This window comes from Cydia fagiglandana, chromosome 17 (genome assembly GCF_963556715.1).
Source record: "Cydia fagiglandana chromosome 17, ilCydFagi1.1, whole genome shotgun sequence".
Classification (NCBI taxonomy): Eukaryota; Metazoa; Arthropoda; class Insecta; order Lepidoptera; family Tortricidae; genus Cydia; species Cydia fagiglandana.
The window spans coordinates 7,512,823-7,536,504 of record NC_085948.1 but is presented as its reverse complement, the minus strand read 5'-3'; the positions used below and the strand labels follow the sequence as shown (position 1 = coordinate 7,536,504).

The 23,682-nt window shown below is 38.9% G+C and overlaps 3 protein-coding genes across 3 annotated transcripts in view; all 3 read left to right on the top strand.

Moving 5' to 3' along the window:
- Positions 1-23,682, top strand: part of LOC134672872 (cuticle protein 1-like) — a 195,652-nt gene that overhangs the window by 33,689 nt on the left and 138,281 nt on the right. The window lies entirely within an intron of this gene.
- LOC134673013 (NFU1 iron-sulfur cluster scaffold homolog, mitochondrial-like) lies at positions 194-3,015 on the top strand. The gene is made up of 5 exons (XM_063530967.1): positions 194-365; positions 446-666; positions 1,408-1,593; positions 2,262-2,449; positions 2,808-3,015. The coding sequence occupies exons 1-5, from the start codon at positions 292-294 to the stop codon at positions 2,937-2,939; spliced, it is 801 nt and encodes a 266-aa protein (XP_063387037.1). The 5' UTR covers positions 194-291; the 3' UTR covers positions 2,940-3,015.
- On the top strand, positions 6,284-22,043 carry LOC134673012 (piwi-like protein Ago3). Its single transcript, XM_063530966.1, has 16 exons — positions 6,284-6,439; positions 7,401-7,494; positions 9,208-9,310; positions 9,705-9,846; positions 10,537-10,708; positions 12,383-12,510; positions 13,052-13,215; positions 15,595-15,792; positions 16,644-16,793; positions 17,326-17,503; positions 18,384-18,641; positions 18,961-19,188; positions 19,700-19,883; positions 20,035-20,200; positions 21,161-21,379; positions 21,754-22,043. The coding sequence occupies exons 1-16, from the start codon at positions 6,323-6,325 to the stop codon at positions 22,016-22,018; spliced, it is 2,766 nt and encodes a 921-aa protein (XP_063387036.1). The 5' UTR covers positions 6,284-6,322; the 3' UTR covers positions 22,019-22,043.

Here is a 23,682-nt window from a genome sequence, read left to right as displayed (position 1 = left end):
ATGCCACCAAATCACATTGCGCCTCGATTCAAAGATAATTAAATCACTACGTTTCCTCGACTTAGGTCAAGGTAATCTTAGGCCGTTGGAAGCTTGGTTAGTCACGGTGTAGCACGGCCTTTAGTATTTTTGTAATTGGCAACAATTTAAAAACAAAACTGACACTGACAGTGACAATGTCAAAGTGTCAAAACTGACGGAATAGTCTATATAAAAAATTGCTTTACTTTGCTTAGGATCAAAGATAAAACTTGTATATTTCGATTATTTCGTCGTAATTCTATTGTAAATATGTTGCGGAATTCTCTAAGACTTTTTCGAACAGGAAATAATTGCGGGCGAATTTGCGCCGCAGCTTTAAACAGGTAATAAGTTGTAGAATCAATTACGCCGCTAGTTTCATTCTGTCACGATCTATTTTGCTAAAATTTTATACGGTTTCCAGATGCGATACTAAACAATTTAGCGGGATCTCATCACCATCTTTGGACAGAACGAATAACAAAAGTAAAGTTTTTGGAACATGTCAATGTCGCAGCATGTTCATCCAAACTCAAGATACGCCAAACCCAAACAGTGTGAAGTTTTTACCCGGTGTTAAAGTGTTGGAGCCAGGGCATACTATGGACTTCCCTAATATGGCAGCGGCTTACTGCAGTCCACTTGGTAAATATCGTATGATACCTCTAAATCTGTGTGTGTTCTAAAACTTCAAAGTTGGTATGCTTCTCCTTCCAATTCTCGTGCATTTTTCAACAATCAGATTAATACACATGCACACTTCAAGCAACAAGTAATATTTGTTAAGAAAAACATGAATATAAAATATGATTTTTTTGTCATAAAAATATTTTTGATACCTACATTTAAGCATTTTCTCTCTTTTCAACTTTTCTTTTAATAGGTAACTAAATACTCAGACAGACAGTTCTAACAAACACAATCACATTGCAATGTTCATCACTTTCATCAGAGTTCCTATGTCCATCATCACATCAGCTTGTTGGTACCATAATATTGCATTGGCACCCATCTTAAATATATTATGTATTTGAAGTTTAAGTAGTAGTAATCACTTTATTGCACACAACACAGGTTTACATAATATTAAGCTCAATTGCCTAAGAAGTGGGTCTAATTTAGCTTGCAAGATTTGACTCAAAAATATCTACATTGCAAGTTAAATAACATGCAATATTTATCTATACATTTATGAAGGTATTGAAATTTGTTTGTGAAGTTCCTAATCCACATGAGGTTTGTTAATGTCCATGCTCAACAGCAGAATTATTAAGTTATTGATGATGAAACTCTTCTTCTTCAGCAAGTATCTGCCCACTGTTGGGCATAAACCTCTCCAATTTTCCTCCAAGCAGCCTGGATGATGAAAATGTATTTTTATTTCAGCAAAAATGCTTTTCCGCATTGAGGGTGTGAAAGCAGTCTTTTTTGGACCTGACTTTGTAACAGTTACGAAGCAGGATGACGATGTCGAATGGAAACTGCTAAGGCCTGAGATCTTTGCAACAATTATGGACTTCTTTGCCAGTGGCTTGCCTGTTGTTACTGATGCTAAACCTTCTGGAGATACTCGTAAGTGGTGTATTTGTATAGTCTGTCTGTTTTTCTGAGATCAAAAACGCCATACTCAATATATTGCGAACTTGATCTTGGAAATCGGACAGTACCATACCTTAAAATTTTATTGCTAACAATAGCACATACATATGTCAACTCATTCAGGTTGACTTTTCAACTAAGAAACACACCTATTAACCGATTCGTTGCATGTTCCGTTTTTGAAAACTTTTGGCTGTGGCGTGGAACAATCATTTCATGACACGGCAGCCATGCCATGCTCCATAGAATATGATGACACTCCTCCAGAGTCATACGCCACACGTAAAAAACATTGATGACACGGCAGGCGTGTCATCAGCCCTGAATTGGTTAACAGATTTTCCCAAATTAAATTTGTGATATTTTGTCATGATATTAATTCAATTTTAATCTCAAAAAGCTTTGGTATTAACACATTCACTGCCAAGAACCCGCTAGTTTATTTTGCATTGGAAATGTGGCACTGAATGTGTTAATCGCAAAGTGTCTGTAACATACTCATAACACAAAATTTTCCCTATATGATTCAATGCAAGTAGTCCTCTTATATAAATAAATAAATAAATATTAAGGGACATCTTACACAGATCAACCTAGCTCCAAACTAAGTAATATATTTATATTTCTATCTTTATTTCCAGAAATCAATGAAGATGATGATGAAATTGTACAAATGATAAAAGAACTTCTTGATACACGGATCAGACCAACAGTACAGGAGGATGGCGGGGACGTCTTATTCGTGGACTTTAAAGATGGGGTGTTAAGGCTCAAAATGCAAGGTTCATGCTCATCATGCCCAAGCTCTATTGTCACTCTAAAAAATGGGGTAAGTTAAGCAGTGTTATGAAGTTGTATAATAATACATATATATGCTACTAGCCATTTTACATCACTGACATAAAAGAAAAATAATTAGCCAGTAATCAGAATAATTATATAAAACTGTGATCTGAAAAATTACAAGGCTCTAGCGTTAGATCTTCGCAAGTTAAAGGGGCTTGTTGCTAAATAAAAAAAAGGTTTTTTGTTCCGCGAGTCCCTTCCCTTGCCCTAGGGCTCACACTGTTTCATGGCAATTAACCCAATTTTTATCTTAACATCTGTGGTTATTGAACTTTCGGTATGGCTTTAGCAATTGTGGTGTAGCCCTAAATAGCTAAATAATTACCATTCATTGGTTTCAGGTGCAAAACATGATGCAATTTTATATCCCAGAAGTTCTCTCAGTGGAGCAGATAGATGATGAGGGCGAGAAATTAAGTGAAAAAATATTTAGTCAGTTTGAGGAAGCAAAAGCTAAAGAGAAAAAAGAATAATTATTATGTAGATTATTTCATATACTTAGGTACTTGTATGAATATGTTGTAGATATAATAAACAGAATCAGATTTGTGCCTACAACCTTTGATTGTAATTTATTTTTACTAACCCCCGTAACCTAAGTGTTGTCTTATTCAAATAAATACTATGATGTAAAAATAACAGACTACATTATTTACCACAATTTATTAATTTATCAATTACAATGATGATGATGATACCAAGTCGGCTTAGTCAGCCATCAGAAAATGGATATTTCCAAGTCTAGTAATTATCCTCTTTTGAGACACAAATGCGTTCTCGGTCGGACCTTACTAGGTAAGCCGCAGGGGTTCCCAAACTGTACGGGCGCGGTGAATGAGGTGATCCTCCTAGGCAAATCACCATGTTACCTTCGAATAGCCAAGCTAGAAATTTTAAACTTGCATGTGCGCTGCGGACTAAAAAGATCGAGAACCCGTGTAGTTAGTGAGTTCTTGAATTAGCATTCAATTCATTCATTAAAACGACAAGTTAATTGGATAAAAAACTGTTTTAACACCATTTTATCCTCTGTCTGTAATTTAATTTAACTGTAGTCTGTGTTAATGTTAATCTAACAATTTTATTACTTGGCGCGAAACAAAATATTCTGACGATATGAATCATAAACAACATAGAGGCACGGTATGTCAGTGTTATTTTAGGTGACCTATTCACTGTTTGGCTGGTTGGCCATTATAGAAGTAGCATCATATATATATAGAAGTGGTATACGCGTGCCTCCGTGAGGGACAAAACAAAACATACGCAATACGACGATATTAAAAACACGTTTTAACATTCCTGACAACATACCAAAAACAATCTACGTAATTCGGTCGGGTTCTTTGTTGCCCACCATAAACCATACTAAATTTTTGGTGGGGAACAAATAAAAAGTGAGACTGACAAGGACAAGCAATAATACCGCTTTCTCTGTTACTCCTACTGAAAGTTCCATAAGTGCATCTCGTTCGGTCGTTTGGCCCCTCCCCCGTGTCATCTCTATATTATTGTACCTCTATGTTGGCCATACAGCCAGGAAATTTCATTCGGTTTCCGTACGGAAAGACAGGTAGAAAATGGACGTCGTTCTACAAATGCATAGCGCTGTCTCGCTTCAAGTTCAAGCCTTGAATTGAACGTCAATTCGTACGGAAAATTTCGTGCATAGAAAGTGAGGCAATCATGAATCTAGTATTTAACTAGATCTGGCATGAGGGGTGGGGGGAAATGACCGAATGGGATAGTCTTATGTACCTTTCAGTAGGAGTAGCAGCGAAACAGCTATTATTGTTGTCCTTGTCACAGTCTCACATTTTATTTTGTCCCCACTGTAAATAGCATTTGTCTGATAATTAATAGCAGGCTTTATCGCTCATGAACTAGCAACACCGACACCAAATAAAAAAAAAAGTTAGTCAATTTAATTTGTTTATAGTCGAAGTGTTTGCTTGAGCAGCATTTTTCTTTTTTATTTTATCATAATTTGAGACGATAATTAGTTTCAAGTAAGTATTTCACATAATTATTGTAAGTAATAGACATTTTAAACTTTGGCTGGTATTTGAACCATTAAATAATATTTAAAAAAGTGTTGGAAGGATAGTCTGAGATCAGTTTCTTCTGTGTACTTTTTTCGCAGATTTTGCAATTTTGTTTATAATTCAAATGATTATTTGTTTGATTTAGTCCTTTGACATTTAAACCAAATTATGTTTGTTTTAGTAGTTTTCGCCTTGAATTTTCATTTATAACTAAATAACAATTCGAACGTTTTCTGTTTGTTTCGTAGGTAGGTAGTTGTAACTTCTCTCTCTTCTCTGTACTCATTTACAATACCTAATGTGTTATTTTTGTGACTAAACTAGTTAGGCCTATTCCACTTGTCCAATTTCTTGTTCCAATTTGTATTTGCGTTCCACATTTTGAGATAGTTTTTCATTACCTATAAAGATTGGGAAGTCTTTGTTTAAAACGAATTTGAGCCTAATGGTTTACTTCACGAGGCTTACATTGTATTCTGCCATGGCTACCTAAAGATTAGTAACATTATAATTAGATTAGTAATTGTTGTTTGTACCTTATTGTTATTTGTAATAGTTATATGTACCTGTTTGGTATATGTTAATGTTAAGTTTCATGGCGCATTGGATCTGTCTGTAAGGTCATGTAAACATTTTTCGAATAAATAACTAAATAAATAATTTGTAATATGGTATATTCTTAGAAAACAGTAGGTACTACATTGTTGGCTAGGCTCCTAAGCTTTAAATTTTCTATTTTAGTAACATAATTAATATGTTTATTGCGGTACTAGGTCTTAAAGAACTGATTATGAACTATGCTATAGGATGACATTGAAAGTACTTTCCCTCCAAGTACCAGTTAGTAGAGGTCATGCTAGTATCTGAGACGGATCTACTCCACTTTATGACATTACCAGGGGTGCGAAACTGCTGACTTCGGTCAAACTTGGCTCCGCTCGGCTCATCATTGCTCCGAGCAAGTATTAGGGTTGGCAGTGTTGGCACCACTTGACTTCCTTTTGCGTGCACGACCACAGATAAGATAATCACTTGATTTTTGAGAACCCTAAATAGCTGAAAGGGATAGTGCCATATATTAGAAAGGGACAGCATGATTCGACCCTGAACCGCTGTTAAACTTTGTTTTTGTAGGAAGTTTCCTTTCTGTACGGTAGTACTATTAATTGTTGTGTAACATTACAATGGTTAGTTAAGAAGCAGATGAAGGGGCTGAGGCAGTATATTATATAAAGTTATTTTATCAACCAGTCCTTTTTAAATACATTAACACTAGTGCTAGAGAATTTAAAATAAAACTAAATCTAAAAAAAAAAACCTATAAAAAGGGCTCTCATTCCATATGATGTTAAAACGAATTTAAAATCATATGGAATAAACCTTTTTACAGGTCTGGTAGGTAGCTAGATGATAACACTATCATGCTGAACCACTTCCCTTTGATTTAGCCAATGTTGGCCCAAACATTAAGGCAGGCCAAACATAATAATGAGAATTACTACTAATAATGAGAAATTGAAAACAATTTGTGGCCTATTTTATAAAGCTACAAGTTACAATTTACAAGCGCAAGTCTCATTCTAACATAGGCTTAGAAAGAGACTTCTGCTTGTCAATTGTAACTTGTAGCTTTATAGAACAGGCCACTGTTCTAGGTATTAAATTTACCTATGCATAGACATTTGTATGCAAAGTGGAGTGGAGTTGAAAAGTGGAATCTTGAGCATTGTGAGGGTTTCAAGGCACGAGGGTTAAACAAACCAGGGTTTTGTCTTCAAACATGTTATCTCTTTTTTCAGTAAACTGAAGAAATGGATCCCAGTAAAGGCAGAGGCCGTGGCCTTGCCATGATGATGGCACTGAAAAAGTGCCAGAACTTGGATTCTGGATCAGATGGGTCTCCGGACGCTACTCCTGGAGCAAGTGTTGTAAGTTTACAAAAATTACTTAAACCATAGAGAAATACATATGTACCTAAACTTAGAGTTTTCACTCCATTCATAGACAAAAACCCATTTGACTTAGTGCTTTGAGAAAACTTCTTTGTATTAAGATTTAAGTTTAATAAGTATGTATTAACTTTCGCCTGATCGCATAAAAGTCATTGTTACACTCCTCGGCAAACATCCCTGATAGTTTCAATTCAAGCTCTTGTTTCAGTCCTTAAAGCCAAATCCCACAGAACAGAACTAAGACAGGTAAAAAGTCTGTTAAAAATATCCCGCATACATATTAATGTGGTTCAGTAAGGGCACGGACTGAAAATCAGCGCTGCACGGTCAATTTGTGACGAAATGGTTAATTCTTATTCTAAAACTTTTCTTACCATTAGCAATATGGGTATCAAATGAAAGCTAGTGAAAAAACAATTTTTTTTATTTAGTTATACATATTCATTTACTTTACATAGGTATTTAAAAAATATATGTAAGCAGGCGGGTTTTTTGTTTTTAGGCTTCCGTACCTCAAAAGGAAAAAACGGAACCCTTATAGGATCACTCGTGCGTCTGTCTGTCTGTCCGTCTGGCACAGGCTATTTTCTCGGAAACTAATGAACCAATTAAATTGAAATTTGGCACACATATGTAAATTAGTGACCCAAAGATGGACATGTTTTTTTTTTATAATTTTAAAATACATACGTTCAGAGTTATTTAAGAAAATAGCCATTGAAATGACCATCCCCCTCCCTCCCCCTTTATTTCCGAAACTACTGGGTTTAAAATTTTGAAAAAAAATATACAAAATAGTTCTTTACCTATAGATGACAGGAAAACCTATTAGAAATGTGCAGTCAAGCGTGAGTCGGACTCATGTACGGAACCCTAGAAACGCGAGTCCGACTCGCACTTGTCCGGTTTTTTAAAATAATAATTCCCCTTGTTTTAGGTGAGTGCCACGACAATCGCGCCCTCCTCGGTTGGCGGGGGCGGCCGCGGGCATCTTCTGGCCATGCTCGCCAAAAGACAACAGCCACCTGGACGTACGTATTATATTCTCTAGGAGTAGGGTTGCCATATGGAAGAATTAAATGTCCTGATATAAATCCGGACATCACCCTACAAATCCGGACATTTTTTGTAGCAGAGATTTGGCGTAGCTTGAACGACGCCTCGGCGGCGCGCTGCTCTCTGTGGTGTACTGTATCGTGGATTTACTTTTCCCTTTCCCTTCGCTCGATCCCGAAGCCCCCTCCCCGGGAGCGCATTTTATTTTTATAAGGTCATTCCTAAAAATCCGGACACATGCCAAGTCCGGCCGCAATCAGGACAAAGGGTCAAAAATCCGGACATGTCCGGACAAATCCGGACGTATGGCAACGCTATCTAGGAGTCACTCCTTAACCCTTTGAACGTCAAAGATGTCAACTCACGCGCGCGACTACAGCCCAATATCAATCTTCGTTCACACACCTCCGGACGATGATGATGATGCTCCGGACACGATAGGCGTGGCGGTGCTAAAAGGATTAACTCTCCTCTCAGGATTAACTCCATCCAATACCTTTGAATTTAATCTAATACCTTTAAACGAGCCATTCTTGATTATTCATATATTTCGGGGATCTCGGAAGCGGCTCTAACGAATTCGATGAAATTTGCTATTTCGGGGACGATAAATCGATTTAGCTAGGTCTTATCTCTGGGAAAACGCGCATATTTGGGTTTTTACATGTTTTCCGAGCAAAGCTCGGTCTGCCAGATAATATAATTATATAAATATAAGACCTTGAACCTAACTTCTGAATCCAACCTTTGTCAGTGAAAAAATAATCTTTAAGTTATTCATTAATTCCATTCTGATTCTCTTTGCTGACTTTCGCGCCGAGTGGAAGGAAGGCAGTTATTCTTATGGAAAGGTTTAGAGCACTTAATAACTGGAGTCGCCTTTAAGAGCTTACCCTTCTGCCAAATAACTTGCACAATTGTGCAAACTTTTGTATGGACTGACATGGCTATTTGTACGTTACGTACAAATCATGTAAAAAAGCAATACATTTGACGTCCCCTCCTCCGCAAAAATCGGCAGACTGTTTCGTACAGAAAATGACAGCCATGATGTCTCCAGTTACTAAATGCTCTAAGTGGAATGGTCCTTATGCATGTGAATCGTAATTGATAAATAGTACATTATTGTCGAGGCTCGGAAGTAGCTACTTGCAGGCTGAGGATTCGTTTTAAACGGACGACCTTGGGAGTCCGTTTAATTGAATCCGAAGCCAGCAAGTAGCCTTCCAGCCGAGTCATATATAGTGCTTTTCTCAAAAATGGTGCAAGAAATATAAATATCATAGAAATATTTTACAAAACCAACGTTCTTACGTATATATTTTCACAGAAAAAAGTCCTTGCCGCCTTTTTATTTTTTTAATAAAAAAATAGAAGTGTATTTTTCTGCCGAAAATACGCCAACCTATTTGAGACAACTAAATAGTCGCGGTACTAATCATCTGTTTGGCTGTTTAATGGGCCTGTGCCTTCATTTAATATGGCCATATCAAATTTTAAAAAGTTTGGAACTCGACAAATAATGGAATTTGTATGCAACATTGCAGTCCCAAAAGCGAGACTGCAATGTTTTTAACTTTTTAATTTTTGAGTGACCATAAACTACGCGCTTCGCGACCTAGTTTTTAGACGGCAATGTCGACCTTGCCGTCCATTTTTGAGAAAATTAAATTTTATATTGATTGCAGCGCCCACATTCAGCCCGGCCTCTGACGTAGCGCCGCCCGCAGCCGCGCCGGGCATTGCACCTAAAGCGTCCGGCACTGGAAGAGGAAAGATGTTCCAGCAGTTGTAAGTACACAATTTTTAGTTAAGCTATCTGCACTAGACTGCAATTAATACATCTATCTAGTAACTATTTCATGCATGTGTATCAGAACAAAATCTGTATAAAATATGAAAGAACAGGCGATGGTTTGAATTAACAGTATTATTTGTTTATTATATAAAAATATCTAGGTAAAGACAGTAATTACTAACATACCCCAAACCAGGAACATATATTTTTAGTCACAGCTCCCCATGTGATAACTCGTAAGGTAGTTAAAGAAATGTATAATGAAGTCTTGTGAATGCCAGCGGCTGTCCGTTGGTGGATTGATAGCCTGCCAAACACGTTGCGGGTATTTAAATTTCCCACCATTAGTATGGTGGTGATCATACCATATATTTATACTATTTATAGGCAAGCGCGAATGGCAGCAACGGCGCCGAAAGCGGCCGATCAGAACGGCCATGACGTGACCAGCTTGACGCAGAAGATGGCCGCCAGTACGGTGTCAGGCACCTCCGTGCAGCCTTCGTCCGTTGCTAGGAATAAACCCTTCGTAAGTACCATCGCCCACACTGTTAACTGTCCATCGGTGGACCTTATTACAAAAGGCATAAGGTCCACCGATGGACAGTAAGAGTGTTGCTGTTTGTACACGGATTGATGCTTCTGAGGTATGGAAGAGCCTCAATTTTTCCCCACACCCGTTTCCTTAGCTCGAAAATGCTCATTCATTCTGGGATTGGTGCAGAAGATGGCCGCCAACACGGTGTCAGACAGTTACCATAGTGTATGCAGTTGAGTGCTGATAGTGATCCTGCGGCGCTGCTCGATAAGGCGGAGTCGGCATTTGTTGGTGGTTTTAGACCACCTAACCCGCCACCTAACCAGTGGTAGGACTACCGAGTCCTACCACTGGTTAGGTGGCGATATTCCGCGATCTGAAGTGTCTTATTGAACCAGTTAGCGATAGATAAAACGACATACAGTATTTATAGATAGAAGCTACAATAAAATGGTTATAAATGTCTTTTCCTATATAAAAAAAGTAACAGTCAGTAAAATCAAAACATATTCTTGTCACGGAATAGTCAATTACCTATAAAAAAAACATGTAAGCTAACACACTTAATAAGCTAGCTTATTATTAAACTAGAAATTCATCGTCTAAGCCGCCTAACTGGCGTTCAAATGACCTTTGAGTTTGCTGATTAATAAGTCCTAAACAATTTTATCAAAATTTCAGAGTGAAGTGAAAGACACCCCTCCCGTGGTAAAGATGGGTCAATCCGGCGATCCCTGTGAAGTCACTGCTAACTACATCCGTCTCAACTTTGAGGAGAACAGTGTCTTTGAATACGAAGTGACATATCACCCAGACCAGGACTACAGAGCGCTGCGGTTCAAGCTACTAAATGGTATGTTAGATATGATTATCTCTCTCTCTCATGTAGACGTTACTTTGATAATCTTTGCAAACTTAACTGCTTCGGAACTTGAGGTCTCATGAAACAAACCTCATCAAAAAATAGAATATACCTACCCTGTAGAGGTACTTGACATTTAGTAGGTTCCAACGCACTTGGTCGGCCTAGGCTTAACCTGGCAGATTTTGTACAAATGGCAAAAACGTTGGACAAAAATTCATCAAAAAAAACCTCATCGAAAAATAGAATGAAACTTGTATGGTAGGATACCTGACCTTGAGGACAGTAAATAAAAAGTGGTCGGCCTCACCTTAGCCTTTTCAAAAGCCTTTTTTATAAATTTGGTCGGACTGCAAAAACTGCCAGGTTAAGGTGAGGCCGACCAAGACATACGTCAACAGGCTTATTTTAGCTATTATAATCCGTTTGTTTCATTCTATTTTTCGATGAGGTAAATTGTAGCTCTCACGTGACCCAATAAATCTGGTCGGACTGCAAAAACTGAAAAGGCTAAGATGAGGCCGACCAAGCCATACGTCAACAGGTTTATTTTAGGTATTATAATCCGTTTGTTTCATTTTATTTTTCGATGAGGTAAATTGTAGCTCTCACGTGGTACCACAAAATTGGTCGGACACAGGAACCTGCCAACACAGGATTTGGCCAACCACTTTTTTTTTACTGTCCTCAAAGGCAGCTATCGTACCATACAAGTTTCATACGATTTTTCGATAAAAATTTTTTGATGATTTTTTTATAAATTTGGTCGGACTGCAAAAACTGCCAGGTTAAGGTGAGGCCGACCAAGACATACGTCAACAGACTTATTTTAGCTATTATAATCCGTTTGTTTCATTCTATTTTTGGATGAGGTAAATTGTAGCTCTTACGTGGTACCACAAAATTGGTCGGACACAGGAACCTACCAACACAGGATTTGGCCGACCACTTTTTTTTTACTGTCCTCAAAGGCAGCTATCGTACTATACAACTACCACTACTACTATCGTACTGTACAATTAACCTAGTTTATAAGCAACAGACTAACAAATGTGGACTGTATTTGTCTGAATAAAGAAATTATTTATTTATTTATTTATTTATACAAGTTTCATACGATTTTACGATAAAAAATTTTTGATGATTTTTTTATAAATTTGGTCGGACTGCAAAAACTGCCAGGTTAAGGTGAGGCCGACCAAGACATACGTCAACAGGCTTATTTTAGCTATTATAATCCGTTTGTTTCATTCTATTTTTCGATGAGGTAAATTGTAGCTCTCACGTGACCCAATAAATCTGGTCGGACTGTAAAAACTGCCAGGCTAAGGTGAGGCCGACCACTTTTTTTTTACTGTCCTCAAGGTCAGGTATCCTAGCATACAAGTTTCATTCTATTTTTCGATGAGATTTTTTTTGATGAATTGATGTCCAACGTTTTTGCCATTTGTACAAAATCTGCCAGGTTAAGCCTAGGCCGACCAAGTGCGTTGGAAGCTACTAAATGTCAGGTACCTCTACAGGGTAGGTATATTCTATTTTTTGATGAGGTTTGTTTCATGCAGCCGGCCACCGGACTAATTCGTGCGTTCCGAATGTTTAGGATAACGCGCCGGTCACAATAGGCCTGGGTTCAAAGGGTTAAGCACTTTAAACTTTTTACAGAACACAGCCAATATTTCAAGACTAAGACCTTTGACGGCACCACACTGTATGTGCCACACATGCTGCCAGAGGAAGCTCTGAATCTCGTGTCGACGAATCCTTATGACGAGTCGAAAGTGAATATAAAGGTATGTTTTAAACTGAACCCTTAAAATACCTACAGAACACCCGTATTTAAAACATTTCATTATGATTCAAATAAAGGTAAAAGGTTGATTCAAATAGTTAATTTTATTACGTATACGTTAAATTTGGATTCCAACAGTATATTGAGTTAAACTTAAGATTAATTCTTAAGTCTTCTCCATAAGACCGGACAATATTTTTTTTATGGAAAGACCATCATAAGGTAAGAAAAGAACTCGTATCCGTCCGTGAGTCGCTCAGACAAAGTCAAAAAGGAAGAACTTCGCTCCTTCTGCTCTACCCTCAACAGTTAGAAGTCACGAAAGAGCTTGTAAACGTTATTTGCTTACAGACGGTCTTTTCCACATTGACCTTATACTTACCACATACTGTCGGGTTACAAGCAAAAGTCACTAACTAACACCATTGAAATTATTGGACAATAAACCGTGTTACCAGTGTAATAAAGTGCATTGTTATTGTAATTTTTTGATAGTACTTAGTGACTTTTGCTTGTCACCCGACAATTCAATACATCCACAGATCATATTCCGCCGCACACGACGCCTCAGCGAGATGGTGCACCTGTACAACGTGCTGTTCAAGCAAATCATGAAAGATCTGAACATGGTGCGATTCGGCCGCCAGCATTTCAACGAACACCTTGCTGTCCAAATCCCACAGCATAAGCTGGAAGTTTGGCCCGGGTAAGCAGTTTTGAACCTTAATGTCTTCGGAATATAGTTGTAAGTACAATGGGCTGATCAAACAAGTAAAATGAGCATCAGGCCGTACGAATTCCGCAGCAATTAAATTATGGCCCGGGCGGTCACTGCGTTTTGAACCTTGATGACTTTAGAATAGAGTAGTTAGTAGATTATGCTGTATTAGACGTGCGCGCCGGTCGAAAAAAATCGGGCGGCGGCGCGCCACGAAAAAATCCACGGCGGCGGCGTAACGCCGGCGGCGTGGGATTTTCAACTTTTCAATATACGTATAATCAAAAACCAAGATTAACTCTTAAAACAACACGGGAAAAATCTCGAAAAAACTGTGTTACATCGTTTTTTTGGTTTATTGTAGAAATATCATGAAAAAAACATATGTCAGTATGTTGGTGGACGTTGCCAGGATCGGTATAAATAAAAAGATACGCCGCGTAATGAAAAGACGTTCAGTATTTTGGACGTTGCAGAGTATAGACAACCCTACTTTATGTGCATAAGGTTTTATTAGTCCATTTTATGTGTTTTAAAATAAATATAGAATAATTGCATTTTTTAATTAGAAATACACTTACTGATAATGTCAACTTATGTAATGAATTGAAGTAAAACCTATTATTTTTATATTTTTGGTATTTTATAGCTCGTAGGTGGTAAAATTTTACCAGTCATTGACATCATTTATTTAACATTAAATCAAACAGCGGGTTATCCTAGGAAGCAGTAACATCTAAGCAATGGTTATTAAAATAATGCATGCACTTTTATCAAAAATTTCCAGCAAATATCTCAAATGAAATCGGGTCTGTATTTTGATGAAAACAAATCCACACATAAACAGGAAACAAACAAACACACTTTTTTATCTATTTGGTTCATTACGTAATACGGCAAGTAATGACTTTTTAAAATGTTTTCAAACACCTAACATACCTCTATTTAATTTATTTACCACAAAAACTACCAGAAATTTTAATAATTTTACTGTTCGCATACTTGGCAACGTCTAACATATTGGACTTAGCAAAAGTGCCGTGTTGTCGATTAAAATGGGCAAAATACTGGACATTACACATGTTTTACCCATAAAAAAAAAACATTTTTATGTAAATCACATTGCCACGTAATAAACAGACCAGTTAGTAACCTATTATATGTTTTATTTTAACGCTGCTTAATACTGTCATATAAAAAATATAATGCAATATGGGTAAAATGTCAGTCTGTCGGATGCTTCCTTGCAAGTTCTGCGTTCTGTAGGACTTTGACAAAAAGATTATGTTCACACTAGTTCCCAATATTTTCTTATAAACTCATACTTAAAAATAACATATCATTCAAGTGTAAGTACGCTACCAGAGGAAAGTAACGCTATGCTTTAATATTTGGTGCAGAATTTTTTTCTTGGGATGTCCATTATAGTGGACGTTATCGATTTAAGTGTTAAAATAAATCAATCAATGAATTTAAAAAAAACGGAACAGTCGGAACGCTAAAGCTAGGCACGTCGCATGCGCTTTATGTCCATTGATTTTAAATTTGTACTCTTACGGGCTTTGTCTCGGCGCGAATTTTAAACTACCGGCGGCGGCGGCGGCGCGCTGACTCCTTATGGCGGCGGCGCGCCGCGGCGGCGCGCACGTCTATGCTGTATAAGCGCTGCCGCCCGCTGCCTCTGTATTTAATAAACGCGAATGAAGGTTTTGACTAGAGATGCCCCGAATAGTGAATTTGGCTGAATACAGAATACCGAATATTCGGCCGAATACCGAATATTCGGCGACCGAATATTTGGCATGACATGCGAACATTTTAAGTCACAATTATTATGAAAACTGTTGGCCATCAAAGCACAACGTTTGCTAAGATATATTTTTATGTTGAACAAAATTAATTAATGTAATTAGAGTCAATCAAATCAGACCCATGATAAAAATAAAATATTGTATGATCAAGAAATGCTCAAAAACATGCCTTCGTATTTAACTACTTACCAAGAATACATTTTAAATATTAAATACACCTAGTTTTTGGTTATTTTATTGTGTAATTTTTCTTTTTAGATAGGTGCAACAGATATTCGGTATTCGGCCGAATAGTAGGCAACATTCGGCCGAATACCGAATATTCGGCAAAGTGGCCGAATACCGAATAGATGCCGAATATTCGTGGCATCTCTTGTTTTGACTGAGAGACGTATAAGACAGAGTAATAAATCTTAAAGATCTCAGGCAAAAGACAGCTCTGTGCGTAGGGTGCGTACTCAACTACTTAACTCATCTATGTGACACAGCAGAAATCTGACGGAATGGTTCCTTCGCACGCCTTTGATTAAAAACCTAAAACTTGTTTTTTTTTCAGTTACGTAACGACGGTGAACGAGTTCGAAGGCGGTCTCATGTTGTCCCTCGACTCGACCAGCCGAGTTCTCCGCACACAATCGGTGCTGAGTTTCATCAAAGAAACGGTGCAGGCGAAGGGCTCGTCGTGGAAACAAGCCATGACGGAAATGCTCATCGGCTGCTCCGTTATGACGACTTATAACAAAAAACTGTTCAGGTATGTGGTCTTTCTTATAGTTCGTTTTTTTAGCATTAGAAAGAACTCCACAGAAGCGAGCGTGCAGTTATTATCAGGCTCTTTAATTGTGAATAATGATTAAATTATCTAATGTAGCATGGTAAATACATATAATTTACTTCAAATGATTTCCGCTAAAAGTGCCGGATTTGGAACCACAAGCTTACTTCTGCGAAGTTCTTTCTAATGCTAAAAAAACGGACTATAGACCTCATTCGCGGGAGCGCTTTTTCAATGCGCGTCAAAAAGCGCTTGAATCTATCCGCACGCTAAATAAGATTTAACGACCAACGCTTAAAGTCGTAATCCAACAACGCTTGATAAAATGCCACCGCCATCGTCTGAATCCGTTTGTATTTGTACGTGCGTTGTAAAAGCGCTCGTACGAATGAGGCCTTATGGACTAATTTCCCTAACTATCACAAGTAGAGTCCCGTCCGGAAGAAATAATTAATTTTTAAAAGTATAAGTCTTAGCAACATACATCAAATTAATTCAATGAATATTTTAAGATTGTAAAATGAAGAATGAGGTGTGTATGTGTAGTAGAAGCACAGACAAGACATCCTCCATACTGAGCATACTAGCGCTACCCCCTCTGCCACAAATATACGGTAGTTTTACTCCATTTTCTGTCTGTGTCTTTGTGTGACGCCCGTGTCTTTGAACGGACCAATCACGGCACAGGACTCGCTCACCTCGTCGCCCGCACCCCAGTATTTTTGGCAGCATCGGTTTCGTGAAATAATTGCTCTAAACTCCGTCTAGAGTATTCCTAGTCTATGAGTAGAAGTTTCGTAGTGTATAAATTTTATTTGTACGTGTCTTAGGGTCGACAGCATTGACGACACAATGACGCCCAGATCCACTTTTGAGAAGAAAGAAGGAGGGGAAATGGTGACGATAAGCTACATCGATTACTACAAAAAGAACTATGGAATTGAAATCATGGATCTGGATCAGCCTATGCTGATATCTAGGTAAGGTTGTGATATAAACACATTTAGTAATAAAATATATTCATAAAAGAAATTTAACAGTTTTAAAAAATAAGGTACTTGAGTTACATCACAATTAAATTGTAACTGAATTAATAATTAAGTAAAATTAGATTGTTACGAAAATGAGGTTATTAGGACATTTATTGATTGCTTCATAAATGCCCATTTGTTAACGCGTTCGCGGACGGTAAGTGACGTCATGTGTCATAGGCCAAAGGAAGCAAAAAAAAAAAACTCCCCAAATGTGTTAAGTAAAAACTTTCTCACATCGAGTGCTAAATATTTCAGTTAAAAACTTCTGGGTTAATTTACTCACAGCGCCGGCACTATTCAGCCACAGATGAGGAGTCTTTTCAAAAGGGCTTATTTCTCTATGAACACCATACAAAAATAAGCCCTTTTGAAAAGACACTCCTCAGATGTGGACAGTTCGGGGCCGTGAACCACCCTTCTAATTTATAGTAAGTTTAATGTGTTGTTCAAACTATTAATATTACAAGTGTGTGTTCAGAGAAACGAAGCGCATGCCCGGCTCGGAAGTGCCCACGGACTTCCTAATATGCCTGGTCCCGGAGCTGTGTCAGCTGACGGGGCTCTCGGACGACCAGCGGTCCAACTTCAGGTTGATGAAGGACGTGGCCACATACACCCGCATCGACCCCAACCAGCGGCATGCTGCTTTTAAAAAGGTAAGCCAACCTTTAAATAATACCCCTTAATGACCCTTAATTTGACAAGTAGGTAATTTTTAACCAGATGGTTTTGTCAAGTTCATTCCACTCTACCCAACCGAAAGCTAATCAATATCTCAAGCCGTTTTAAAATTTAGTATGTATGGAAACCAAATCCAAATATGGTGGAGGTAATAATCCAAATACAAGCTACAGCCTGGAAAGGTCCAGATGGAAAAAGAAAAAGAGGTCCAAGACTGCAAAAAATGGATCAAGCTGTTAGAGGCCTATATCTCTTAGGTCTATTTTATTTAAATACATTTATATTAATTTTAGATTAAGTTACAAATATTTTATATTTTGTTCTGTTACCCAGAAATAAATGAATTATATTTTATTTATTATAATAATCCATGTTATAAATGAATACAGTTTATTTATATTTCTTTACTATTAGTGTTTGCATAGTAAGCTAAAGAATTACTTTTAGTCAGCAAATATCCTGTCTGTTTGTCCGTCCGTCCACACATGTCTGCTCGCAAGAACCGGATTGGACTTGTTTCTTTAAACACCTGTAAGACAGTAGACATGGTCAGGCGTGGCTCACTCCGCGATTTCCTCGCTTTGCTACAGGTAGCTAAAAGTCCATCCGTTCGACCTCAATTTTGGGGTTTGCCATAAGCCGCGCGTGGCGCTGTCGCCACCTAGCGGCCATATCTGTGCTGATCGTGACAGACGCGTTTTGTTAGAGAGTGAGTCTTCTGTACCTAGTACTATTATTTATTCTGTGACATGGTTAAAATTTGCTTTCTATGGATTCCTTGCTACTGTTCCATGTTTACCTCTTTTTCACCAATCTTTAACATGCATCATCCATTGAAACTTCATTTATTTCTAGTACCTACAAAACGTGCTCGACAACGAAAGCGCCCGCAACCGGCTAAAGGGCTGGGGTCTCAGCATACACCCGGACACCGTGAAGTTGGCCGCCCGCACGCTGGCTCCGGAGACTCTGTACTTTGGCAACAACCGCTCTGTTGAAGGCAAACCTGACGCCGACTGGAACAATGACGCCACCAGGAATACTGTGATGCAGGCGGTTGACATTATTCGATGGGCGATCATTTTCACGAAGAGGGATGAGCAAGTCACGCAGGTATGTGTCGCAGTTACGTAAGAGCTTGTAGACGGTCTTACCTAACAGACGGACTTCTCTATTTAATAAAGTATAAAGGGGACACTTATTTTCTTGAGATAGTTTCATGAAAATGTTAGTTATATCGCACTTCGCGTTGACTAAAGGTCAACGCTATTGAGAAAGGGTTTCTTGGCTTGTCCAACAAGTTTTCATCGCCATACAGTGTGGGAACGCTGCCAATAAGAATTAAGTAAGTAAGTAAATATTACTTGAGGTTCGTAATACATAGGGCCACAGTCTAGCTTTACCCCTACCTTTACCTACTTTAATTTTCCAGAATTTCCTGGCCACCTTACGCCGCTGCTGCGGCCCCATGGGCGTGATGGTGCAACAGCCCGAGATGGTGATGCTGCCCACCGACCGCACGGAGACCTACGTGCAAGCCCTCAAGAAGACCATCAACTCCTCCATCCAGCTCGTGGTCTGCATGTGCCCCACGTCTCGCGACGACCGCTACGCCGCCATCAAGAGGATTTGTTGTGCCGAGAACCCTGTACCGTCACAGGTAATATTTTACGAATTTCCTTATACTTGAGCTGCGCTATTTGCACAACAGTAACACGTTGTCGTTACTAAATTACGAGCCATTGACTTTGCAACTAATGAGTTAAAATTCTCATTTAATATTTTATATTATATAGTATATGGTATAAGTGGCCCAAGACCGAGATAGGTGGCAAAAGCTGGAGGAGGCCTTTACCCAAGAGGGGATCCCAAATAGGATTCGAAAAAACTCTATGTACAATATGTTAAGGGATCACAAATAAAAGGCTTTTTATTATATTTTATTTTATATTGTATAGGATAGCAAGGAATTGCCTGAAGAGGTAGAGCCGGATGGATTAGAAGATATGGTGTCAGCCTTAAAAGATCATAGACATTTTTATTTACATGAAATCTATTTATAATTCATAAAATGATGTTTGTTTAAAAAATTACGGTTCGAATTAGGGAGTGATCCCTTGTAACGAAAATCTTCATTAAAAATAGAATGAAACTGGACTAAACCTTTTCAGGTTATAAACGCTCGCACCGTCATGAACGAAAAGAAAGTCAGGGCCGTCACGCAGAAAATCCTGCTGCAGATCAACTGCAAACTTGGAGGCACTTTATGGAGCATCGCAATACCGTTCAAGACGGCCATGATCGTCGGCATTGACAGTTACCACGACGCCGGGCGGAAGAAGCGTAGCGTGTGTGGTGAGTATCTTTGTCACGTGAGGTAGAACTATGCACGTATGTAGCGATGTGCCGCTCGCACAATGGGTGGGCTGCTCAATAGCATAATAGTAAAGCAGTGACGGGTTTTCATCTTTTCATTGCTCTGACTAAAAAACTTGTCTTTCCCCAGCTTTCGTGGCGTCATATAACCAGTCGATGACCCACTGGTACTCGAAGGCGGTGTTCCAAGAGCGAGGGCAGGAAATCGTGGACGGCCTCAAGTCCTGCTTAGTAGACGCGCTGAAACACTACCTGCGCGTCAACGGCCGCTTGCCTGACAGGATCATCATGTACAGGTCAGTTAGCAAATTAGAATGCTTTAGAAGTCTGACTGCGAGCTAAAAAGTGACCCCACGTGTAGTGTGCCGCGGACGATCAACTGTACAGCGCACATGTTAACAACGTCAAATATTGTAATAATGCCGCGCAAGAGGTTTGACGCATAGAAATTTATTCTAGCCTAGCCAATCGAACTTTTTATTGCTCGCGAGCCAAATGACACATTAAGGCGTTCCATCGATTGTCATAGCATTTTCTAGTTGATTATTTTCTCGTTGCCACATCACGTTTTTATTAGTATCAGTACACTTTATAAAACATCTCCGTCAAAAGATCTCCTTGTGACATTATGAATTTGTCCTATTTATTTAGAACACAGTTTTTCACTGGCATCATCATTCGTATACGGACATTAATTTCTGTCAATATACAATAATTATATGCCAAAACGAAATGTCAAAATGGGACGCCCAGGTACGTGACCGCCCCGGAGGAGCCCCAGCGGGCATCTGAATCAAAGGAAAATTTTGACAGATATGGCGAATGTAAGGAAATTTTACGAAAGTTTACATTTACGATTGAATTTCTCTTTGCCTTTAAGAGGAAAAATATGAAAAGCCTGATTAATTTTATTGTAGTCGATTTTATAGCTTGAGCATCGATTTTTTTTTATACAAGTTTTACTAAACGCTGATACTCGTGCATCTCATTTTAGGTACAACTTTGCGTAAGTGTATTTATTATATTGTAAAAGATTTCAGATTTTCAAGGGTGATTCGTTGTAAACCTACTCTTTGGGATAATAATGACATTTTTTTTTATCAAGAGATGTGAACGCTAGCGACTAAACGGTGACAGCCTTTTTCGTTAATAACTAGCTTAATTATAAAATAGGCCCTTGAGGCATTGTACCAAGGATGCTGGCGGCATTTCCTCGCTGTATCGCAAATACATAAATTACTACTTTATACGTACAGAGACGGCGTCGGTGACGGCCAACTGAAAGTGGTCCAAGACTACGAGATCCCTCAGATGAAGATCTGCTTCAACGTGGTGGGCGAGACATACAAGCCGACGCTGACGTACATCGTGGTGCAGAAGAGGATAAACACCCGGATCTTCGCGCGCGGCCGCGAGGGGCTCTCCAACCCGCGCCCGGGGACTGTGCTGGACCACACCGTTACCAGGAGGGACTGGTGAGTTATACGTTCTTTCGGTAGGTCCTTTCCTTAAGGTAGGTATGTACCTTAACCCTTTTAACACCGCACATATGAGCATTTTCACTTAACTGTGTACTATTAACGACCGGTTAGCAATCGTCACAAAACTGTCGGTCAATGTCAAATCCCATACATTTTGTCAGGAATATGACGGTTCTCATTCTCGTACTTAAAAAAAAGCAAAAATCTATTGACTCCGTAACTGCGCTATAGAATACACGGGGATTGCTAGATAAAATGGTGTCGTTGGGTTGGGAAAATGAATTCTAAGGTAAATGATTATATTTATCAATTTCTTTCATTGTGGTTCTGTTGCAAGTATTTTTTATTAATTCCACTCGTCATTCTAGGTACGACTTCCTGATCGTCTCCCAAAAGGTGAACCAGGGCACGGTCACACCGACGCACTACGTGGTAGTACACGACGACAGCGGCCTGACGCCCGACCAGTGCCAGAAGATCACCTACAAGATGTGCCACCTGTACTACAACTGGCCGGGCACCGTCCGTGTCCCGGCGCCGTGCCAGTACGCGCACAAGCTGGCCTACCTCGTCGGGCAGAACATACATGAACAACCTTCCGAGGCGCTCTCGGATAGGCTGTTCTTCCTGTAAATGTTCAAGCGTTAAGGCCTCAAGCCCTAAAGATCGGTTTTCCTAGGATAGCGGTGCCGTCATATAGCGGCCGTCTCCATACTAAATAATACGGCTAAATATTTTATATAAATGTCGCACGAGATTTATGAATTATACAAAACAGTAAAATATACCATTTCAAGGTCAAGGATAAACTTCAATAAGCAAATAATGACTTTTCTGATGTCCTAGCCAAATGTGTGAGATAAAATGTGAAAATATTGCAACAATAACATAGGCAGCTAACTTCACAAAATGACATCCTTACAAATACGAACCAATTTCCACATGAAGCTGTCTAGATTACACATTGTGTTTGGAACTGGTAACAAGGCGGTTCTAATGGTAATAACTACAAAGTGTAATCTAGACAGCTTCATGTGGAAATTCCAGAAAATTGTCATCTTTACTTAGGCAGATATGTATTTTCAGTCAGTGTGGGCTAGTAGTTTTCTTTGAAAGTTTATGAAACTTACTTCGTTTATAACTGGTAACAAGGCGGTTCTAATGGTAATAACTACAAAGTGTAATCTAGACAGCTTCATGTGGAAATTCCAGAAAATTGTCATCTTTACTTAGGCAGATATGTATTTTCAGTCAGTTTGGGCTAGTAGTTTTCTTTGAAAGTTTATGAAACATACCTCGTTTATAACTGGTAAGAAGGCGGTTCTAATTGTACTAAATACAAAGTGTAATCTAGACACCTTCATGTGGAAATTCCAAATTCTCAAATGTCGCAGTATTTGTATGGCGGCCGCTATATGACGGCACCGCTATCCTAGGAAACTAGAGCATAAGGCTCATAGTTGCTGTTGCAACCGCGCGCAATTTCATACAGTAAAGGGGCCCACAGATTACCAGTTCGCCGGACGATATCAGCCTGTCGGTTGTTCGTAGCTGTCAAATTTTGCGTTTAACTGACAGGCCGATATCGTCTGGAGGACTGGTAATCAGTGGGCCCCTTAAGTGCGTGCGACAATCCGCAGTAGCATATTAACACATTCATTGCTGACGCAATACGATTAAATAGTTTCGTGACGCGAGTTGCGTCTTCGGCAATGATTGGGTGAAAACAGAAGTTGCGGCCCGCTCCGCGTCGGTTGCAACCGCAAACTTGTATGGGCCCTTAGAGTAGTTGTTAAATTTGTAATAGAAATATCAATAGCAGCAAAACTTAGCCATGAGTTACAAATTATTAGAGAAAGTAAAGAATAATGCAGTAAGCTTAGTTTTTGACGTGATAACGTCTTATAAATTGATGAACAGGGATGGTAGCATATGCACGAAAAAGTGTCACGTTGTGGACAAATCTCCATGGTAACGTTGTGGACAGATCTCCATAGTAACGTTACGTAATGTAATGGTAATGTTTTCTTATGACGTTATAACGCAAAATTATAGTCCGTAAACCAACTTTACAGACAACCATATGTTTTTTATGATATAGGAGGCAAACGAGCAGACAGATCACCTGATGGTAAGCGATTATCGCCGTCCGTGGACACTCGCAACACCAGAAGGGTTGCAAGCGCGTTGCCGGAATTTAAGATGGGAGTACGCTCTTAGAAATACGTATAAAGTTTAAGTTTCTGGTGTTTCGATCGAGAAATTTCGACACAACCAATTCTTTGCTATTGATATTT